General features: G+C 43.8%; 1 protein-coding gene across 3 annotated transcripts in view; it reads left to right on the top strand.

Moving 5' to 3' along the window:
• The window catches only part of ATG10 (autophagy related 10), a 201,478-nt gene that overhangs the window by 53,738 nt on the left and 125,226 nt on the right, over positions 1–22,514 (top strand). For all 3 annotated transcript variants that reach the window (XM_089779325.1, XM_075932201.2, XM_075932200.2), the window contains exons 2-3: positions 1,040–1,165; positions 7,666–7,782. In XM_089779325.1, the coding sequence (XP_089635451.1) occupies positions 1,040–1,165; positions 7,666–7,782 (243 nt within the window). The remainder of the gene's footprint in view (positions 1–1,039; positions 1,166–7,665; positions 7,783–22,514) is intronic.

Raw genomic sequence — 22,514 nt, 5'->3', positions numbered from 1 at the left:
CTGCTCTGGACACTGGTGCAGTCCCTGCCAGCAGGGACCTCAGGTTCCCCACAGACAGGGTCTGATCCAGACAAGAGCAACCTCTGTCTGCAGCAGGCCCTCTGGGGGGGATGGACCAGCCCCCTGCGAGCAGCAGATGGGAAGCTGTTCCAGCCCCCTCTGATTTCCTGTTAACAGATGAGGCTTACCAGTTCCAATTAAGAGAACTAAGGAAGTTGTCCCTTGAAGTTGTGGGATAGTTCTGGATGATTCCCAGGCTCTGAGTCAAATGGGGTTGCATCTACACTGCAAAATAATAGGTCTCGGATCCTGGATCTCATCTTGAATTGAGGTTGGACCCCTAGTGCTGCAGTGTCCTGAGACTCTAGGTCTGGGGTCAGGGTTAATGCAATGGCAGTATAGTTGCATGGGGGCTCCTATAGTTCCCAAATCTGTCCTTATTGGTAGAGGATGATGGAAGGAGTGTTTAGAGGGGTCACATGACACCCTTTACTTCTGGTCACGTGTACATCTTGGTCCTGGAAGTAATACTCCCAGGGGAGGGACATTATTTTTAGTTTTCATTGCAGCTGCCAATACGGGTTCAACTTCTATAGTCTGAACTTCCGTGGGCCAGCAATATCTTTGGTCTGACATTCCTGTGGGTGATCCTGGCCTGGAACACTCATGGGGAAGTGCTGGGCCCTGCGCTCAGGAACTCTGCAGCGCCCACTCAGAGCTTTGGGAGCACCACAAAATAGTTAATTTGCAGTACTCAAGCTTGGGAGTGGAAGGAGGAACAAAGAAGGGGGGAAGAGGCAGGGTGGCTGCGGAGTCCTAGGACTGGTGGACAGGAGTGCAGCCCAGGAGGTATAGTCCCCTCTCGGTCAATGCTGGCCCCTCTGCTGCTGCTGGAGTGAAGTCCCACAGCTGGTAGCAGCAAAGGGGCCAGCATTGACCTCCCATGCTCTGGCAAATTCCCTGGTTTGGGGCCAGTCAAGCCCTGAGGGTGTCAGACCAAGGTGATACAACCTATACTAACGTTTCACTTTCTGTGCAGATGTCTCTTAACGTGGATGCTGAAGCTGACTTCTGTTTGGAAGAAAGTAGATTCAAACAGTATTGTGCAGAGTTCATTAAACATTCACAGCAAATAGGAGATGATTGGGAATGGAAACATATAAAGGTATGGACAGTAATTTGATATTTAATAAAACTTAATGTTGCAAGGTTTCCCCTGGTATTCTACAGGCTGGTAAACCAATGAAACCCCAAATCTGGTGTCCCATTATCTGAGGCATTGTGAAAACACATAATGAGAGACTGTTCTTAGCAACAATAGTTTATTATCTAAATTAGGGATGGGGAACCTTTTTTGGGTTGGGGGGCCACCGGCCCACAGAAAGATCATGCAGTGGCCAAATGCAAGTGAGAAGCAAAACGGCCTGCCCCACCTCACTGAAGTGACCCGCAAATGAGAAGCTGCAAAAAAAATCATCTCACCAAGAGCTTTGGGTGACCAGGGCTAGTAGATTTTGTGGGGGCCCCCTTGTTTCTGGGGTGAGGCCAAAATTAGAGGTATATGGGAGGAGGCTGATGGGGAACAAGCTGGGGTGAGGATGTGTGGTCTGGACAGGAAGTGGGGTGCAGAAATGAGCTTGGAGTACAGGATATAGGTAGGGTGCTAGAGCAGAATTGGGGTGTGGAGTCTGGGTGGGAGGGAGGGTGCAGGAGTGGGCTAGGTGTGCGAAGAAGGGATGATGTAGGATCAGGCTAGGGATGGGGGTATGGGGTCTGAAAAGGGAAGGTGCAGGAGCAGGGTAGGGATGGGGATGTGGGGTTCTAGGGGAGTGCACTGAGGGTGTGGGATATGTATGGAAAGGGGGGTGTAGGAGTAGAGTGGCGGTAGAGGTGCAGAGTCTAGAAGGGCGGAGGGTGCGGGAGCAGGCTGCTGGTGTGGAGTCTAGAAAGGGGGTGCAGGAGCATGGTGTGGGTTCCAGGTGGGAGTGAGTAGAGATGGGGGCACAGGCATGTACCTGGTGTAGCTTCGGGGTGAGAGAGTGTGCATGTGGCTCTGTGCAGTCTGTGCATTGCAGACATGCTCCCCCTGTCTCTTGTTATTCCCATTAGCTGTGAATCGACACTCCAGCAATAGTGCCCTGCCTCTCCCTCCTTCCACGCAGCAGGCTTGTGACCCTGCGGGGAGAAGGAGAAAGACTGAGGATCTGTCCTGCAGGCCATAGGTTCTCCCCTCTGATCTAAATAAATAAGACAAACTAAAAGTGGGAGGATAAACAGGAACATCTCTCTTTGTCACTGCATAGACATGCCCATATTCTGGTCTCGGGTGTGAGCACTGCTGGATAAAGAACCTAAACCTCGGATAGTTAAGGGTGAGTGGATATCTCCAGGATAACAAGATACGTCTCGTGGGCAGTGTTTCCTCTCATTTTTTCCATGCAGGTGCAAATTAAAAGTTATGTGCACCAAGGGATGTGCAGATGTGCACCACCAATAAAAACATGTCCTACCGGCTGAGGGCGCTCTGCTAATCAGCTGGGCAGCACCTGAATCTCTACTGAGTATCTGCACAAGCACTCAGATTACATGGAACACTGCTTGTGGGATACAGCATGCATAGCAATTTCTAATCCACCCTCTTCCCAACTTCTCTGTCCTGGGGCAGCCGTTTTGACCTTTTAGTGGTGTTTGCAAAAGATGATCTGAATTAGAGAAGGCATTCTTTTACTTTCTGAGGCCTCTCCCACCATTCCCCCTAATGCTATAAAAACTCGATGGCCCACCTCTGCCTATAAAAGCCAACTATTAGGGGATACAGTAATTCCTCGTTTAATATGTGCCCGCTTAACACGTTTTCGCAATAGCATGATTTTTTTGTTTTTAGGGAACATTTTTCGAACAACATGACCCGTCCTCACAATAACACAATTTCCCCTACCAGCTGGCCGGTCGCCGGCAGCTACGCGGGGCTTCCCCTGCCTCCCTGCAAAGCGGCGGAGGTTCACCGCTCGCCACACCATTCCTTGGCGACTCCCTCTAGCTGGATGCTTCTCTCCCTCTCCTCCGACCCCCTCTTGCAGCTGGCGGCTGGGTTTTCCCAGCTGGCTGGTCGCCGGCAGCTGTGCAGGGCTTCCCCCCTGCTTCCAGAGGTTCGCTGCTTGCCGTGCCGTTCCCTGGTGATCTCCTCTGGCTTGTTAACTTGTGTCCGGTGAGGAGGGGTCGCTGGGGAACGGTGCAGCGAGTGCGAATGTCCGTCACTTTTCAAGGAGGAAGGGGAAGTCTCACGCAGCTGCCGGCGACCGGCCAGCTGGGGAAACCCAGCTACCAGCTGCAAGCCCCCTCCCCTGTCTCTCCCTAGAGCCAAACACCTCCCCTCCCTGCTATAACCCAGTCCCCTTTCTCCTCCAACTTTATGTCCTGGTCCCAGCTGCTAACAAGTGCAGGCTGGAGCTGCGAGCACACATGGGCTTGAAACGCAACCCCCACCTTTTCCATTATTTTCAATGGGAAAATTGATCCAGCATAACATGTTTTCACTTCGCATGATCATTTTCTGAAACGTATCTACCGTGTTAAATGAGGAATTACTGTAGTAAGCAGGTCAGATGCCTGGCACCTCCTGCCATATGGGAACCCGCAAAACAAAGTTGCTCAGACTTTGGCTTTCTGCCCAGGGCCCCAATGAGTCCAATGCCAGCCCTGCTTGGATGAGTCTCTGAAGCCTGCTTGTGGCACCCTAGTGTGCTCTAAACTCATGGTTAAAAACTTTTGAGTTAGAGCATATCCCAGGCTCCTTGAGCACACACATCAGAGAGCTTGGTCATTTACACGGAATTAGAAGATGCAAAGGTGGCTGTAGCTGAGAAAGAAGGACAGTAATTCTGTTTGATGGCTTAGTCCCTCCCCATTCTTAAAGTTGGGAAAAATCGTGTGCAACATTTAAGTAATCTTTTTGTAATACTTTAAAATATATTGAAGGGTTATAGATGTGTGACAATATTTACCCCAGAATTTGTAATAGAGGATTTAAGACACTCTCCATAAAAAAGGCAGAACTCTGGTAAAAAACAAAGAACATGTTTTGAGTCACAAATTGTGATTTCTCTTTAAATCATTTTTTTTTAAAAAAAAGAGTGAAAATATTAGTAAGAGAGTTACAATGCACCCTTTCATATAGGCAACCATTTGAAACCTTAGATTTCAGTCCAAGGCTATGTGTCTGAGGAGTTTATTCAGAACAGAAAGATGCTCTGAGCCTCTATCAGGAATTCAATACTTGGGTCAAAGTTTGAACTTTCTGTGAAATAGAAGCTTGGCTGAAAACAGTGAAATGAGACAGATTTTTTTGTTCTCGCGCATAAAAAATGGTGAGATTTTTTTTTTTTAATGGGCCAAGTTGGCGACTCTGTGATTCCAGATTGTGATAAAAACCTGGCCATGGAGAACATCCATTTATTCAGTGATAATCAGGGGAGGAAATTTCTCTTGAAAGAGATGAGTGTCTCAAAGCAGAATGGGTAATAGACAGGCTTTTTAAAAAAATGTATGTCTCATGAACTGCTTGGTGTACTATTAATGTTACTGATGTCATTTACTTGGAGCCCATTCCTGTATTCCATATTTACATGAATAGTCCTTTGATGTCAGTGAGACTGCTCGTGTAAGTCAGGATTGTAGAACTGTTAATGAATTCAGTAGAAATTAAATTTAAATGATAAAACATCCAACTTTATGTGAATTAGGTTATAATGTCATAAACTCACCTGGTCTGAGCAAAACACTGTACTTATAGATGTGGAGGGTGAAGTCCATATTATGTTATATCCCTGCCTTCTCAAGGGAGAACTACAACATTCAATGTAGGAGTATGTCATTTTACACCTGATGAAGCTGAATTTGGATAGTGATATTGAATATTGCACAAATTAGGCAGTTGCCTCTAATCTGCCAAAGCCATGTATGCATTTGTTTTCATTATCATTTTTATTTCATATGCAAATAGGTCAATCTTATCCCCAAATAGGCATGAATAACCATGTCAAAGACTATTGGGGCCCAAATATATTTGATATACCCTCATTTATAAACCTATTTAAGTAGAGGTGAGCTGTCTTCCATCATTTTAAGGAGAAAAGTCACTACACATTTATAGATTCATTTATACACAAATATATGCTGTACTAGAGAGGTTCTGCAACATGAGATATGTTATCTTTTTTGGATGCCTTACTACCACCTTACTATAAAATATAGAGATTTCTAACTCCAAAGGTTTCTGGCTTTCATGGACATGTCTTCCATGGAATTTAGAGGCTACAGAGTCTGGAAGCATGCAGAGAGGCTGGTCTCCTTCACCTGCTCAGGAGAAGTAGGTTGAAGGAGGTCTATTTTACGTGCCCATCTATGGACCATGAGAACTATTTTTTCAGTCATTTCTGTCTACTTTTTGCATTGCTCTGATGGCACTTTGTAACTGATAATGCAGCTGGCTCTACCATCAGGGACATTCCATGTATAAACACACCTTCAGTGAATTTGGGAAGACAAATATAGTGTGGCAACAAAAGAAGCTCAGAGCAAGGCAAATTCTCAAAACAGCATCTGTGTTAATAATTTGCTGAAAAAATATATATAACTAGCATTATTGTCTTGTTTCAGGTATGAAACGTGATAAGAACAAAGTGCACAAATAGCCTATAACAGATGCTGCAGTTAAATATATTTTGTAATATCATAGAAAAGACAAGACAGTACTAATGTGTTAAGACGGAACACATGTTGATTTACAGATCAGAATAAACAAACTAAACTGTGTCAGAAATGGTAGATTAACCAAAGAGTTAAATTATAGTTAAATTTGCAGCCTTGTCAAGCAATTTAATGCTACATTAATGAGTTTTGTTCAGAGACTGTTTTGAATGAATCCTTTTGCATCAGATGTTGCCCATATGCTTTCTCTGTTTGTTTGTCTAAAATAAAACATAATGAAACAGCTAATAAAACCCCAATTTATTTGTTTCCTTCAAAAAATAAGTCCTTAGCATGTAGATGCTGTTTATTTTTTGAATGCATTTTTGCTGTTTTTCAGTATGTGCATTTTCCAGCAATCCGTTATTAACGTTTTCTCCCATCTCTTATTTCTAATTGACTAACTCATCAAATATCCACCAAAAGTCATTCTCCACCCTTGTGCTGTTGTGCAACAACCTTTTACAAGACTTGTGATAAAAGGGAATGGAGTCTAGCAAAGGTCATCATTGCCCTGTACATTTTCTTCCAATCTGGGGTCCAGTCTGTTCTCTTAAAGGATGGAACAGATTGCAGTTCTGTGCACCCAAGGGGTGTGTTCTTGGATAAACTGCTTGTCTGAGACAGTGCTCCCTGTACAAGGCAGTGATATAAATGCCCATATGTTCTGAAGTACTTATATCATGCTTGTATGTGGTTTAAATGGAAAAATATGATACCTAACATGAAAATCTGTAATAATCTATATGATGAAAATGAGAGCATGTTAAGGGTTAATTTGATGCCCTCACCCTATTTCTTCTGATCTTATATGTGTGAGGTTATGAAAGCCGTGGAGAAGAAGAGTCCAATTAACCTGAGGAGTTTTCTGAGATTATGGAATTTTTCTTTTGTGTGAGACTAGATGGTTATAGGTATACAGGTACAACCCCCCTACTACAGATAGTTTGCACTGATGCAGTACAGAGCATGCATTTGTATGGCAAAACCTGAGGAGGGTGCTAGTATGAGCCTTTTCTTATATTGATACAGCTCATCTAGCCTATGGATTTGCACTGACTACATCAATGTAGCTACACTTCATAAAAACCTCCGGTAAAGATAACTCCTATGTTAAACAAAACATTTAACACACAGTTCCTGTACTGCTCACTGTTTTTATAGATGTTGTCTTTATATTCTGAAACTGTCCTTTTTCTAACTGCCTTGTTATATGCAAAAGGTTTTAGATCAGATGTAGATTTTAATGAGCATTCAAGACTTTAATATGCATTTCTCTCTGATGCAGTTTTAAGAAAATTAAGTGTTTTTAATGCTATCAGCACTCCAATTCTGCAATTATTCTATTTTTGTCTAGTATACATTAGGCCTGCTTATGGCAAATGGGACAGTTTCCCCACTTGGCATTGAATTTCACATAGTTTTATGCCATTTTGTTGGAATAGTCTTAGTATGATTCTGTTCCTGGGGGGAAAAAGTTTGGTGTCAGATACTATAAATGAATTCTTCTATATTGCTCTTTCTGTGTGCCTCCTATAAAGTATTTCCCTCCTCCTGAGACCTTCCACCTATGCCTTCAGCTGCTCAACTCTCTTCCAAGCCTCAATACAATGTTTTCCAACAGCTACCTTGTGTCCCTTCCGGTGCACAGATATCTAGTACTGATGCATTATCTTAGCAGCTGCATCATGTTTTATTTTAATTAGTGGGGCAGTTGACCTCCACTAAAGCTGTTAAAATTGCCCTGAATTGGCCATCAGGGATACTGAAGATGACTGCAGTTAGTACCCCCTACCAGCAGGTGCAGAATGCCAAGCATTGGAGCCAGAATACTATATTTTATTTATCCTGTACAGTGGTGGTAAAATATTTAAATGATTACTGAAAATGTTTTTGGTTTGTATTTCCTGAGTACAGAACTTTCCTGATGGTTATATGAGTAAAACGCAGATCCAAATGAAAAATGGAACTATCCCATCAGTTTTCAAGGACAGCACTAAGGAAAGTGATGACCAAACATTGACACATGTTGAGGTAAATACAGCTTTCTGTATTGATTTTCCTTTAAAACTTAAATTTGGAGAAAAACATTTTCTCTATTATTGTTTAGAGAAGGGAACAACAAAACACACTTGGTTCCTAGTTTAATAGCAGGTTGTGAGACTATTCAGGTCTTGAATTATTGGTGGATTTGAACAATTTTCATATAAATTTTTATCCTCTCCCTTCTAGTTTATACATGAATTGGGTAGGAAACAGAGAAGCTCTGAGGTTTTATTCAGAGACATAGCTTCATCTTGGAAGGATGGTACTAATTTGTACCATAATCAACCAATATTAAGGAAATATTGACTTAAAAAAACCTAAAACTTAATATCAAGATTTAATTATCTAAGAGATAACTGTTAATCAAGGCAAAATCTGAGGCCATTTACCTTGAGGGACAGTAGATATTGGTATTTATTGAAATAAGTCAGTATATGAATTATGAGTATTTTTTAAATACCTTTTCACAGACTCGAGTCCCACGACTTGAACTTGAGTCCGACTTACGTCGCCTAAGTGACTTGACTTGAGACTCGACTCGGGTTCATTGTTTGTGACTTGAGACTCGACTTGAGACTTGCTAATTTTGTTAAATCGACTTGGTGAAAAAATTGTCCGAAAATGCCAATATTGATGGCTTGTACAGAAGTGACTTGACATTTTTTAAATTAAGACTTGAGTCTAGGCTCGGGACTTGACTCGAAAGTGACTTTAGGGACTCGAGACTCGACTTGAACTGTTGTGACTTGAGATTTGACTTGGACTTGACAATGACAACTTGAGAACAACACTGCCTTTTCAGAGAGAGATGGAAATCACTTCCATTGTGGCATCAGGTTTTTATCTAGTGCTCCTCCCCTGCTCCCCTCCCCAATTGACTTTTAAAAAGGGAAAGTAACGTTGGAGATCCTCATTTTTACTGAGCTTGGAATGGAATTATTTAAATATGTGATTTGATTGTTTAACGTTGCTCCAGACTTTACTATTATTGACCATTCAGAAGAAATACGATAGAAACTTATTGTCTTATTACATGACTATTTTCAGCCACTCAAAACCAAAGGGTTCAGGTAAATATGTGCCCTCGTGCTTGTAATTAGAGATTTTTATAGCAGTGATGCCTTCTGGCTAACGGTCTCTAACAGTGGATCCTCACCGCTTTCAGAGGAAGGAGTACTAGTCAAAAAGGGTGACAAAGAAACAGGTTCTGACCTCCCCTTCGTGGGAATTTTCCAAAGAGACATTTCCTTACCTAATCAGATATCATTGGTACTGACTGCACAAGACCGTCCACCTCTGAGTTAGTGAGACCATCCAGTGCCAGCCTTGATTATTGTGTGAGCCAAAGACCTTAAGCAAGCTTGCTCAGAAAAAGGCACAAAGGAAAACCTACCATCCGTGCCTCAGTACCATCAGAGCTGCTCAAACACATGTTATTGCGCAGTGTGGCAGTGCTACAGTCTGTGGGGCCACCTTCTGCCTCTACAGCACGTAGTACATCATCCTTAGCACTCGTAAAGAATCCAGTACTTATGACAATACCATTCCTGGTACTAATGCTCTTGGTACTGTAGCAATTTTTCTGACATAAAAAACTTTTCTTCTTCCCAGCACCAGAATTTCCACTTTTCTGTGCTGACCTTACTCCAGCATCCTCAATACCATGCCAATCCTACCCAGATCAGCTCCTCTTTTATCCAATCACAAGGGTAATGATAATAAAGGGGAAAACTACTCCTTGCCTATCCACACAACTGCCAGACCAGGTCCACTAGAACAGTGTTTCTCAAACTGTGCTCCGCAGAGCCCCAGGGGCTCCGTGAGACCTCTCCAGGGGCGCTGCGAGGTTGACAAACTGGAAACATTGATAGGTATAACACATACAATCAGTGGACCGTTGGGGCTCCACATAAATTTTTACACATGTAAAGGGCTCTGGAGCCCAAAAAGTTTGAGAACCGCTGCACTAGAAAAACATGAATACCATCCTGCACCTGAAATTCAAGAATGGTACATACTGCTATACACCTATGGATGCCACAACTAATGCCATTCCACCACAGTGGACTTACTGGTACCAATAGCCAACGGTATCCTAAGCTTCTAGCCCACTCGAGAAGTCAAAGCATGCTTCATCACCTTCTGTCCCTGAACACTCTGACTCTCCTGAGGCTGCAGTCGAGGAATTGGAGGAGGCTTTGGATCAGGAAGTCACCCCATCTGCAAATTGTTTTATCCTTGTCTGTGGATAAAGCTATCCTGTCCCATTCCCCAGGATGGGGGATGACTTTAAACAGTTCCAAGAACTATTTAAGAGGATCACAGGTTCATTGGAGATAGTTGTGAGTCCCAATGTAAGGTGTTGGACATAGTCCAGACTTCAATCTCTTCCAAAATTGCTCTCCCAATAAAAAGGTTCTCATAGTCCCAAGTCAAAATCATCTGGCATATCTCAGCAACAATTCCACCCACCGCTAAAAGACAGGATAATCTGAAGAAGTGGGCTGTGCCCACAAAAGCTCATAATACCATCTACATGTTTTGTTAGTTTATAAAGTGCTACCAGACCATTTGTTGTTTTGTAAGTTTAAAAAATACTATGTCCCTTCCAAGGGGATGGAATTTCTATTTTCGCATCCTACGCCAAACTCTCTCATGATAGAGACCGTGAATGAGCAGTGCAGACAACACGATTGCAGATCCACCTGACGTGAAAGTGACTTGACAAGAGTGGATCTTTTTGGTTGTAAAATTTACTCTTCAGCGACCCTATAGTTCAGGATCACAAACTATAAGCATTAATGGTGAAATACAATTATTCCAGTTATTTTAAAATGTCTAACTCTATGAAGCACGCTACCAAGGACAAAAAGGAATAACTTAAAGTTTTTATATGCAAGGGTCAGCTGCTAGCTTGCACAGCTTGACATTGGATGCCACAGACATGGTGGCATGCTCCTTTGACAAAGCCATAGTAACGTGTCAGGCTTCTTAGCTCCATCTCTTGGGTTTTCCCAGAGAGGTACAATTAATTGTCACTGATGTCCCATTTGAAATAGGGATGTAGCTGGTTAACTGGTAAGCATCACCCTTATCAATTGATGCTTAACAATAACCAGTTAACTGGTGGCTGTGTTGGGTTGCTCCAGTCTGGGCTAGGCCCACTGCACTGTGTTGTGGTTTGGGAGCTTTCCAGCCTAGCTGGGCTTACTGTGCCGTGGGCGTGGAATGGTTCTCCAACCCAGCTTGTCTGGAATAGCTCCCTGCCCATGGTGCGGAGGGCCTGGCCCAGATGGAGTGCCACCTGCCCTCAGTGTAGCAGGCTCAGCCTGTCCTAGTTGGAGCAGCCCCCCATCCATGCCACAAGTGGGGGACTGCACCAGTCTGGTTGGGACCATGGGGTGGGAGGTGCCATTCCAGCTTCACTGGGCCCTCCACATCATGATGTGGGTGGGGAGGGGCAGGCACTCCAGCCAGCTGCCCTCCCTCCCTTGCCTGTGGGATCCTAGTTAAGCGGTTAACCAGGATTTTACATCCCTGATTTGAAGGCTCCAAGGTGTTCTCAGCCAAAACAAATGAATCCCTTCACACATCGAAGGACTCCAGAGTGACTCTGAGATCCTTGGGCATATACATACCTATACAAAAGAAAGAACAGAGGAAGTATTACTTGACACAAAGATCTAGATCCATGCCCTACACCCAAGTTCAGAGGCAACATGACCTGCAAAGGTGGGGACAAAGACCTGCATATGAGAGACTTTCTTGGCCCTTGATGTCTCAGCAGCTTCCCTCTAAACAACAGTTCTGAGGGCTTGGTCAAAGATCAGAGATATCTTTCAGTTCTTCTTCGAGTGCTTGCTCATGTCCATTCTGATTAGTTGTATGCGCGCCGCGTGCACGGATTCCGGAACTTTTTTCCCTTAGCAGTACCCATAGGGCCAGCACGGAGCCCCCTGGAGTGGCGCCGGTATACCGGTGCATATATACCCCTGCTGGCCCTCCCACCCCTCAGTTCCTCTTACCGCCCGTGACGGTAGCTGGAGCGGTAGAATGACGGTAGAATGATGGTAGCTGGAGGGAGAATGGACATGAGCAACCTCGAAGAACTACAGTTACGAGGTAAGTAACCTCTTCTTTTTCTATTGCTGGACTCATCCAACATCATCCATCCATCTGGAGACCATAGAATCACAGAATAATAGAACCGGAGAGAACCTCTCATATACATAGGCACAGCAGATCCAATACTAGCACAATACAGAGGGAGGGGGTTTTATTCCCATTATTTTCTTATCCAGAAAAGAACTGGAAGATGAAGTACCATTCTTGACTTATGAAGACTCAAGAAATTCATGAAAACCCAAAGATTCAGGGTGCTAGCAACAATAATTCCAGCACTAAAACAAGGGAATGTGGTTCTTAGCCTTCTATCTTCAGAATCAGCGACGAGGAGTCCTGTGGCACCTTATAGACCAACCGAAGTGTAGGAGCATAAGCTTTCGTGGGCAAAGACCCACTTCGTCAGATGCATGTAGTGGAAATTTCCAGAGGCAGGAATAAATATGCAGGCCAGGATCAGGCTGGAGATGACGAGGTGGATCCAATCAAGGAGGATGAGGCCCACTTCTAGCAGCTGATCTGGAGGTGTGAATTCAGCTGCTAGAAGTGGGCCTCATCCTCCTTGATTGGATCCACCTCGTCATCTCCAGCCTGATCCTGGCCTGCATATTTATTCCTGCCTCTGGAAATTTCCACTACATGCATCTGACGAAGTGGGTCTTTGCCCACGAAAGCTTATGCTCCTACACTTCGGTTGGTCTATAAGGTGCCACAGGACTCCTCGTCGCTTTTGCAGATTCAGACTAACATGGCTACCCCTCTGATATCTTCAGAATGTCTATTTCCACATAACTGTACATCCCTCGCATGGAAGGTTTCTCAGTTGAAACTGGAAATAAACTGTTCCCAGATCAAAAGTACTCCCTTTGGGTATGTCTACACTACAGCACTAATTCGAACTAACTTAATTCGAATTGGTTAATTCGAACTAAGCTAATTTGAATTAGTGCATCTAGACCTAAAAACTAATTCGAATTAGCATTTCGCTAATTCGAAATAGCATGTCCACATTGAGTGGACCCTGAACTGAGGTTAAGAATGGCTGGAAGCAGTGCCGGCAGGGCATCAAGTTAGGACTTTGAGTGTGGGGCTGCTGCCTCAGGCTAGCCGAGGGCTGTGCTTAAAGGGACCCAACTCCCACTCCAGACAGACAGTTCTCAGGGTTCCACGCTTGCTTGTCTAACTCGATGAGGGACAGCAAAGCAGTCCTGTCTTGGAGTGCCCTGAATGCCCACACCCGGCACATCAAAGCACTCGGCCATCAGCCTGGCTCCACCTAGAATCATAGAATCATAGGACTGGAAGGGACCTCGAGAGGTCATCGAGTCCCGCCCCCCGCCCTCAAGGCAGGACAAAGCTCCGTCTACACCATCCCTGACAGATGTCTATCTAACCTGTTCTTAAATATCTCCAGAGAGGGAGATTCCACCACCTCCCTTGGCAATTTATTCCAATATTTGACCACCCTGACAGGAATTTTTTCCTAATGTCCAATCTAAACCTCCCCTGCTGCACTTTAAGCCCATTACTCCTTGTCCTGTCCTCAGAAACCAAGAGGAATACATTTTCTCCTTCCTCCTTGTGACACCCTTTTAGATATTTGAAAACCGCTATCATGTCCCCCCTTAATCGTCTTTTTTCCAAACTAAACAAGCCCAGTTCATGAAGCCTGGCTTCATAGGTCATGTTCTCTAGACCTTTAATCATTCTTGTCGCTCTTCTCTGTACCCTTTCCAATTTCTCCACATCTTTCTTGAAATGTGGCGCCCAGAACTGGACACAGTACTCCAGCTGAGGCCTAACTAGTGCAGAGTAGAGCGGCAGAATGACTTCACGAGTTTTGCTTACAACACACCTGTTGATACAACCTAGAATCATATTTGTTTTTTTTGCAACAGCATCACACTGTTGACTCATATTCAACTTGTGGTCCACTATGACCTCTAGATCCCTTTCCGCCATGCTCCTTCCTAGACAGTCGCTTCCCATCTTGTATGTATGGAACTGATTGTTCCTTCCTAAGTGGAGCACTTTGCATTTCTCTTTATTAAACCTCATCCTGTTTACCTCTGACCATTTCTCTAACTTGCTACGGTCATTTTGAATTATGTCCCTATCCTCCAAAGAAGTTGCAACCCCACCCAGTTTGGTATCATCTGCAAACTTAATAAGCGTACACTCTATCCCAATATCTACATCATTGATGAAGATATTGAACAGTACGGGTCCCAAAACAGACCCTTGAGGAACTCCACTTGTTATCCCTTTTCAGCAGGATTTAGAACCGTTAACAACTCTCTGACTATGGTTATCCAGCCAATTATGCACCCACCTTATCGTGGCCCTATCTAAGTTATATTTGCCTAGTTTATCAATAAGAATATCATGCGAGACCGTATCAAATGCCTTAGTAAAGTCTAGGTATATGACATCTACCGCTTCTCCCTTATCCACAAGGCTCATTATCCTATCAAAGAAAGCTATCAGATTAGTTTGGCATGACTTGTTCTTCACAAACCCATGCTGGCTATTCCCTATCACTTTATTACCTTCCAAGTGTTTGCATATGATTTCCTTAATTACCTGCTCCATTATCTTCCCTGGGACAGACGTTAAACTGACCGGTCTGTAGTTTCCTGGGTTGTTCTTATTCCCCTTTTTATAGATGGGCACAATATTTGCCCTTTTCCAGTCTTCTGGAATCTCCCCTATCTGCCATGATTTTTCAAAAATCATAGCTAAAGGCTCAGATACTCCTCTATCAGCTCCTTGAGTATCCTGGGATGCATTTCATCAGGACCTGGTGACTTGCATGTATGGCTGCCATCTGGGGGGGTCAATCGGGAGGCAGTCAGGATCCAGGAGGCCCTGCAGGAGAGCTTCCACCCCGAGGAGCCCGCAGAGCCACCCCAGACCTCCCCATCGGGGGCTCGCGTCCCATTCCGCCCTCCCTAGCCCCCCTTCCTGATGTAAAAAATAAAGGACATGTGTGTTCAAAAATAGAAACTCTCTTTATGTAACAAAACTGAGGGGACGGGGGAATTAACCTCTGGGGAGACTGGGAAAAGGAGGTGGGAGAGAGGAAGAGAGAGGGTAGGAGAGGGGAGGGGGAAGCCAGGGGAAGGAGGAGGAAGGGAAGTATAAAACTGTGGTACGCCATATCTTCAGTACTGTGTACAGCTGTGGTCTTTTTACCTCAAAAAAGATATTTTGGCCTTGGAAAGGGTTCTGAAAAGGGCAATTAAAATGATTAGGGGTTTGGAACAGGTTCCATATGAAGAGAGGCTAAGGAGACTGGGACTTTTCAGCTCAGAAAAGAGGAGACTAAGGGGGGATATGATAGAGGTCTATACAATCATGAGTGGTATGGAGAGGGTGAATAAAGAAAAGTTCTTCATTAGTTCCCATAATGGGCAGCAGGTTTAAAACTAATAAGCGAAAGTTCTTCTTCACACAGCATATAGTCAACCTGTGGAACTCCTTGCCAGAGGAGGCTGTGAAGGCTAGAACTATAACAGAGTTTAAAGAGAAGTTAGATAAATTCATGGAGGTTGGGTCCATGGAGTTCTATTAGCCAGGGGATAGGGAATGGTGTCCCTGGCCTCTGTTTGTGGAAGGCTGGAGATGGATGGCAGGAGACAAATGGCTTGGTCATTGTCTTCGGTCCATCGCCTCTGGGGTATCTGGTGTTGGCCGCTGTCGGCAGACAGGCTACTGGGCTTAGATGGACCTTTAGTCTGACCCAGTACGGCCATTTTTATGTTCTAAGCTCTGGGCTCAGGGTCAGGGGTCTCACTGGACCAACTTGATTTTCATGCAAACCTGTTCCTGGGTTTGCATGTGGCCTTTGGTGGCCAGGCTGGCAGCTATCCTGCCCTTGACAGCCGCATTCCTGTGCCTAGTGTGGAGATCGTGGACAGTGGAGGCCTCCCCCCAAACCTCGTTGAGGTCCACGATCTCTGCACTAGATCAGACGGGTGCCCGCCTCTTGCGGCCCCGGGCAGGCTCCTGGAAGCCGCCAGTTTGGTCCTGGGAAGATGCAGAGGGCTGGGTGGCAGTGGGTGGCTGGCTTATACTGCAGGGTCTGCTGGCTGGGCGCTGGCAGGCTTGCAACTGGCACAAGCACTGTAGCCAGACCGTGCCTCTTTAAGGGCTCCGGGGCCGGGACGGGGGCAGAAGAGTTTCCTTGGTTGTGCCCAGAGTGGCCACCAGGGCAAGATGGGAAGGGCTAGCCTCCAACTAGTTAGAATTAAGTAGCTACACGGCCTTTAATTCGAACTACTTAATTTGAACTAGGCGTTACTCCTTGTCGAATGAGGTTTACCTACTTCGAATTAAGCACTCCGCTAGTTTAATTTAAATTCAAACTAGCGGTTTGTATGTGTAGCCCCTATTAAAGTTAATTCGAACTAATGGCTGTTCGTTCGAATTAACTTTGTAGTGTAGACATACCCTTTCAGCTTATTTATGGCTCCCTAGGTATTCTCAAAAGTCCGTGTGGTGTTGGGCAACTTACCTCTGCAGACAAGGGATCATAATATTCCCCTATGTGGATGATTGCTCACTGAAAGTCTTGACTCAGGAAGAGGCATTAGAAACTACGCAAAACACACAGAGATATGTTTACAAATAAATGAACAAAAATCAACATTCATTCCTGTGCAAAGACTGGAGGTCATCAGGGTCTACCTCAATCCTCTGGAAGGTATAGCGTCTCTGCCCAGATTTACCACCACTAGTCAATCTGATTACTGTAACACAAGCCAGTCCACAGATGTCAACCAGGACCTACCTTCAACTGTTGGGCCATGTGTTGGAAATGACATTTGCCATTAAACGCACTAGATTGTATATTAACATCTTCAAGGCTGGCTCAGGATAGTATATATTCCACACAGATACTGTATAAACAAGCATTGTACAATGACAGCCAAAATAAAAAGATTCTCTATACTAGTGGATTCTGCCTCAACGTTTGCCACAGGAGTTCCCTTTGCACAGACCCCTCACAACAGTACTGTGTTAGGTTCAGGGGGCACCTGCACAACCACACAATCTAAGGCCACTGATTCCCATTGGAATCAACGTTTATGCATACTGAAGCTGTGGGTAGTCTGAAAAGCATGCTCACGCTTTCTAATCAAGGACAAGGCCATAAAGGTACTGATAGACAATGTAGCTTGTATGTTTTATGTAAACTGCCAAGAAGAGGCACACTTATACTCCCTATGCACAGAAGCAATGCTACGATGGAACTGATGTGTCTGCCACAACTTCGACATCTCAGTCTCCTACCTACTAAGATGCCAAAACATCACTCTGCAGATACGTTGAACAGAAACTTTTCCCAGCATCGCTAGTGGGAAATGAACACTAGAATACCACAAAACATTTTTAGGCACTGGGGGATTCCAACTGTAGACCTCTTTGTGAGCCCAGAAAACCAACTACCCATATTTCTGCTCCAGAGTGGAACTGGGACCCTGTTCTCTAGATGATAACTTTTCTCCTCAAATGAGATGTGTATCTACCGTACCTTTTCATTCTCCAAGCCAGGGTCAGACATAAGAACTGACAACTTCAGAGTCATCTTGGTAGCCCCCCATAGCCTCTAAAAAGAGCTATCTGCCAACTCTTCCACTTCTACTTCATTTCCTGTCTAAGGATGTGGGTCAGGGTCTATCACCCAAACCTGGCAAGACTCTACCTGAAGGTATGGCTATTCTATGGTTTCAAAGCAATGGAATGACCTGTTCAAAAAGGAGGTAAAGGACATTATTTTAAATAGCAGAAGGTCTACTGCATTGTATGTCTACCTGTGCAAAAAGGAATAGATTCCAGAATAGGCAAACTATAGCAACTATCTCATCTTTATCAATGGGGTTGGATTACATACTTGAACTCAAGAAATCTAGTCTCTCAGCGAGTTTGATCAGTGCGCACCTCACAGCAATCATAATGTCCCACCATGAAATTGACAACTTTTTTATCTTTGCCGGTCCTACCACTATATGCTTTCTCAAGGATCTTCATAATTTTTATTCTTAAATATGAGGCCCTGTTATATTATGGTTTCTTGGTCTTCATTGCTTTATGGGAGGCCCCTTTAGAACCATTAGCAATATGTTCACGTCTCTGCCTTTTGATAAAGGTGGTCTTTCTTTTCATTATTGTATCCAACTAACTAGTAGGAGAACCGGGGCCCTTATGGCACATGCCCCATACACAGTATTTTTCAAAAGTGAAGTTACTTTTGGAACTATATTCCAAATTCCTCCCTAAAATAGTTTATCATTCCTTTTGTACCAGCCCATTTTTGCTGTATCATTCTTCCCCAGACTTCATGGGAACAAACAAAAAATAATGCTTAAAACTTTGGATGTACAAAGGATGCTAGCTTTTTTTTATGTTGAAAGGACATTTTTCAGTAAATCACCAGTTATGTTTTTCCATAACTCCAGCTGCACCAACGTTTTTGTTTCCGCTTCAAACAATTACAATCCCCTAGTGACACCTGCACACGCTGCCTTGGAGCATTCTCTACATTGATAGCCTTCCTCAACAATGTGCCTATTATGGACTTCTTGAAAGCATCAACCGAGCCATCAGCCCATACATTCACACAGCATTGTGCTGTAGAGCAGCACTCATCTGTTTTATTGTCCACCATGACTACATCTCGGAAGCCTTTCTCTTTCACCGAGGGGCACTGCTCTACAGCCAACTAATGTGAAGCATCCACAGGGACACTCCTTGAAGAAGAAGGAGAAGAAAGAAAAAAGAAGTTGTTACTCGCCCTGTGCAGTAACTGAGATTCTTTGAGATGGCTGTCCCTGAACGTGCTCCATCACCCTCTCTCCTCCCCTCTGCTTCAGATTTTTTTTCTCACCCTAGGCTGTGCAGTAGGTAAGGAGCCAAGGAAGGGTACTGCAGAGCACTATGTAATCACCCGAGGTGGCATGAGACGGACATTACGTGTGTGACTCAGTCAGGCACTGCTATTGAAGATTTCTGATTACAAGTGCAGGGGCACGTATTCGCCTGAAGTGGAGCACCCATAGTGACAACCATCATAAAGAACCTCAGTTACTGCACAAGGTGAGTAACCTTCTCTTTTTCTCATATACAGAATAATCATTTATGTTCTCTATATTCTATGCAGTGGTGGACTGTCTGACATGCCTTAATATAATCCGATCACTTTTACCTGTGTCATACCTTCAAACTTTTCACTAGTACATTCACGTTTTCTTCAGAAACTCTGATAAAGATATGCACCCTGAATGAGGGCTTTTTTTAATACTCTGGTTTTTTTTTAGTCTATTTAGTGAATGGTTTGTGCTCATTGTCATGATATCTAGACTTGGCATAAATTAGTCTCCAACACAGTGAACATTATTGCACTTCATACTGCTTGATAGGTCATAGCCACAAGCAAAGGATGTATGACATCTGCCTGACAACTGAAGCATTTTTAGTTTTACTTTTTAGATGAATTTTAATATTTCTGAAAATGGAAGCTAACAACCCTTGCTGCAGACTCATGTTATTTAACTGTTTGGAACACTTTATCATCACAAGGGCAAAAATCTTTTTAAATTTGAAAGCTAATGATGTTCCACAGAGAACTGTCAAGCAACTATAGCTTAAAAATGCAGTTCTCAGATATCTCAGTTGATATATCTGATAATTGTATGATCTTAGCCATTGCTATTCAGATGTAGATTCTTGTATTCTATGTTCACTATTGTATCTGTATTTTCATTACAGGAGGTTTATGTTCATACAGTTACTATTTCCTGATCCTCTCCTCCAATTTCTCTTATAGCAGTGCTGTGCCTGGCCTATTGTTGCTTTTCTGAGTAGGGGGATGGACCCAACTGATAAATTTAGACTGTTGAGAAGGATCAGAGAGGCAATAGAGCCTTCTAGACATGGATAATAGTGACTTCAAGATCTCAACTATAAACTGATTGAACAATGCTTCAGGATCTAGTTTGCAGAAATAATTTTGATAACATACTGTTGCTTCTTGCAATGGCAGTCTGGGCTTGTCTGGAGTTAGTCCTGAATAATACTCAGCGGTTTGCTCAGGACGTGTGGCTGAGCTACTAAATAACTATGTCCATAATATAATTTAGATGTTCTCATAAGGGAGATCACACTGAGAGGGAGTACTGTGATGCTAAACTTTAATACATTTAAAAAATTTGAGTTATCTGATTAGGGATAGCCTGAAAGGAAAAGTCTGTAGAATCAACAAGGAAGCTAGTAAAGAATACCTTATTAGAGGTACAGAAATTATGCATAGCCAAGAACAGCAACAAGGCAATTACCCACTGTGGTTACATGGCAGGCTACAAGAGTATATTCAGTCCATAAAGGCATCCTTTAAATAATGGGAATCCAGTTCAAGGGATGCTAATAAAAAAGAAATTAACTATTGTCAGGAAAAATGGAAATTAAGAGGAAATTTGTAGAGCAAATTACTGATGACGGAAAAAAAATGCAATAATACTGACCATTACATGTAACTTGCATTTACTTATATGCATTACAAAAATTAAAGCACATCAGAAGTAAGAGGGTGTTGCATGAGACAGCGGTGGTTCGGTGATAGGGAAAATGGTACAGTGAGGTACTCAGAGGATATTGAAATTGCAGAGAAACTAAAATTATTTATTTCTTGTTTGTTTTAACTTGCCCAAATACACCATACTTATACCTGTTATTATATACAGGCAGTCTCCGGGTTACGCGGATTCGACTTATGTCGAATCCGTACTTACGAACGGGGCTTTTCTCGCCCCGGAGGACACGGGCGGCGGGAACGCCCAGATGTGCCGCGGTTCCGCCACCTGCGTCCTTTGGGGCGAGAAAAGCTGCTCCGCGTCTCCCTGGTCTGCTGGGGGGGGGGCCCCAGCAGACCAGGGAGACGCGGAGCAAAGCCACGGAGGATGTGGGCAGCGGGACTGTGGCGAGTCTTGGTGGTCCCGCCGCCCGCGTCTCCCTGGTCTGCTCGGGCGCCCCCCCCCCCCAGTAGACCAGGCTTTTCTTGCTGACGCCTGTAGTAGAGCAGCTGGGGCGCTGCCGGGTTGGTCCTGCAGCGCCGCTCCTCGGCGCTACTGGACCAACCCAGCAGCACCCCAGCTGCTCTGCCCCAGGCATCCCCAAGTCAGCTGCTGCTGAAACTGACCAGCGGCTGACTACAGGAAGCCCGAGGCAGAGTTGCTCTGCCCCGAGCTTCCTGGAATCAGCCGCTGGTCAGTTTCAGCAGCGGCTGAATCGGGACGCCAGTTCCGAGTTACGTACAAATTCAACTTAAGAACAAACCTACAGTCCCTATCTTGTACGTAACCCGGGGACTGCCTGTAAACAAAATGTATGAATACAGACCACTTTCCAAAGTGTACAGTATATCTCTATTAAACCAGTTATCGGGATGGCTACAGTTGCCAACATTAATGAAGAGAGATGTGCTAATCTTATATTAGTCCTCTACTAGAAAATAGATCAAATAATTTGATAAACTATATTAGCTTACTATTCAAATGGAAAATTAACTTTTCAAATTTGCCTGATATTTCTGAGTGTTGTATGATAGCAATCTAAATGCTTTTGGCCAGATATCTCAGTTGGAGGGGTGAACGCTGAAAGGGTCAGCTCTACAGAGTAGCCTGGATCATGTGGTAAACTAGGCTCACTTAACAAAATGTGTTTTAATAAAGTAAATACAAAGTATACATCTAGAACCAGGGTGAAATTTTGCCCCCATTAAAGTCCATGGTAATTTTTCTGCAAATGTCATTGGGGTTAGGATTTTACCCCAAGTTTATGGGTCAATCCTGCAAGTGTGAAGACTGCATTTTGGAAAATAGTGACTCAGAAAGGGATTAGAGGTCATGGTAGATAATCAGATGAACATGAGCTCCCAGTGTGATGTAACGGCTAAGAGAGCAAATGCAGTCCTTAGATTTATAAGAGTGGGGGTATGAATTGGAAGTAGGGAGGTCTTTTGCCACTGTATGTGGTATTAATTCATGAGACTACTACTGGAATAATATGCCCACTTTTGGTGTCCACACAAACTGGAAAGCATTCAGAAAAAGAGCTACAAGAGGTCTGGAAAACCTGCCTTATAATGAGAGACCGAAGAAGCTTAATCTATTTTGTTTAGCCAAAAGATCATTAAGAATGTACTTGATCATTATGTATAAGTATCAGCCTAGAAAGAAAATTTCTGATGGTTGAGGTCTCTTTAATCTATCAGGGAAAGACATAGCAAGATTCAAGAAATTGAAGTTGAAGTTAGACAAATTCAAACTAGAGTTCAGGTGCCCTTTTTTTTTTTTTTACAGTGGAGCTAATTAACTATTAGAACAATTTATCTGGTAATGTGTTTTTTTCCATTATTTGAAGCCTTTAAGACTGGCTGACTTTCTTAAAGATATGCTTTAGTTTTATCTAGTTATAGGGTTGGTTCAGGATTCCATTAGTGAAATTCTAGGGCCTCTCTTAAACAGGTGATTAGAGTAGATGATTTTAGTAGTTTGTTCTAATGTTAATATTTTATTAAATTTGTTCCGCAGTATAACTTC

The sequence above is a fragment of the Pelodiscus sinensis genome, chromosome 6, assembly GCF_052426305.1.
Source record: "Pelodiscus sinensis isolate ZL-2025 chromosome 6, ASM5242630v1, whole genome shotgun sequence".
Classification (NCBI taxonomy): domain Eukaryota; kingdom Metazoa; phylum Chordata; order Testudines; family Trionychidae; genus Pelodiscus; species Pelodiscus sinensis.
The sequence above is the reverse complement of the archived record's forward strand: the minus strand, read 5'-3'. Positions and strand labels throughout refer to the sequence as shown.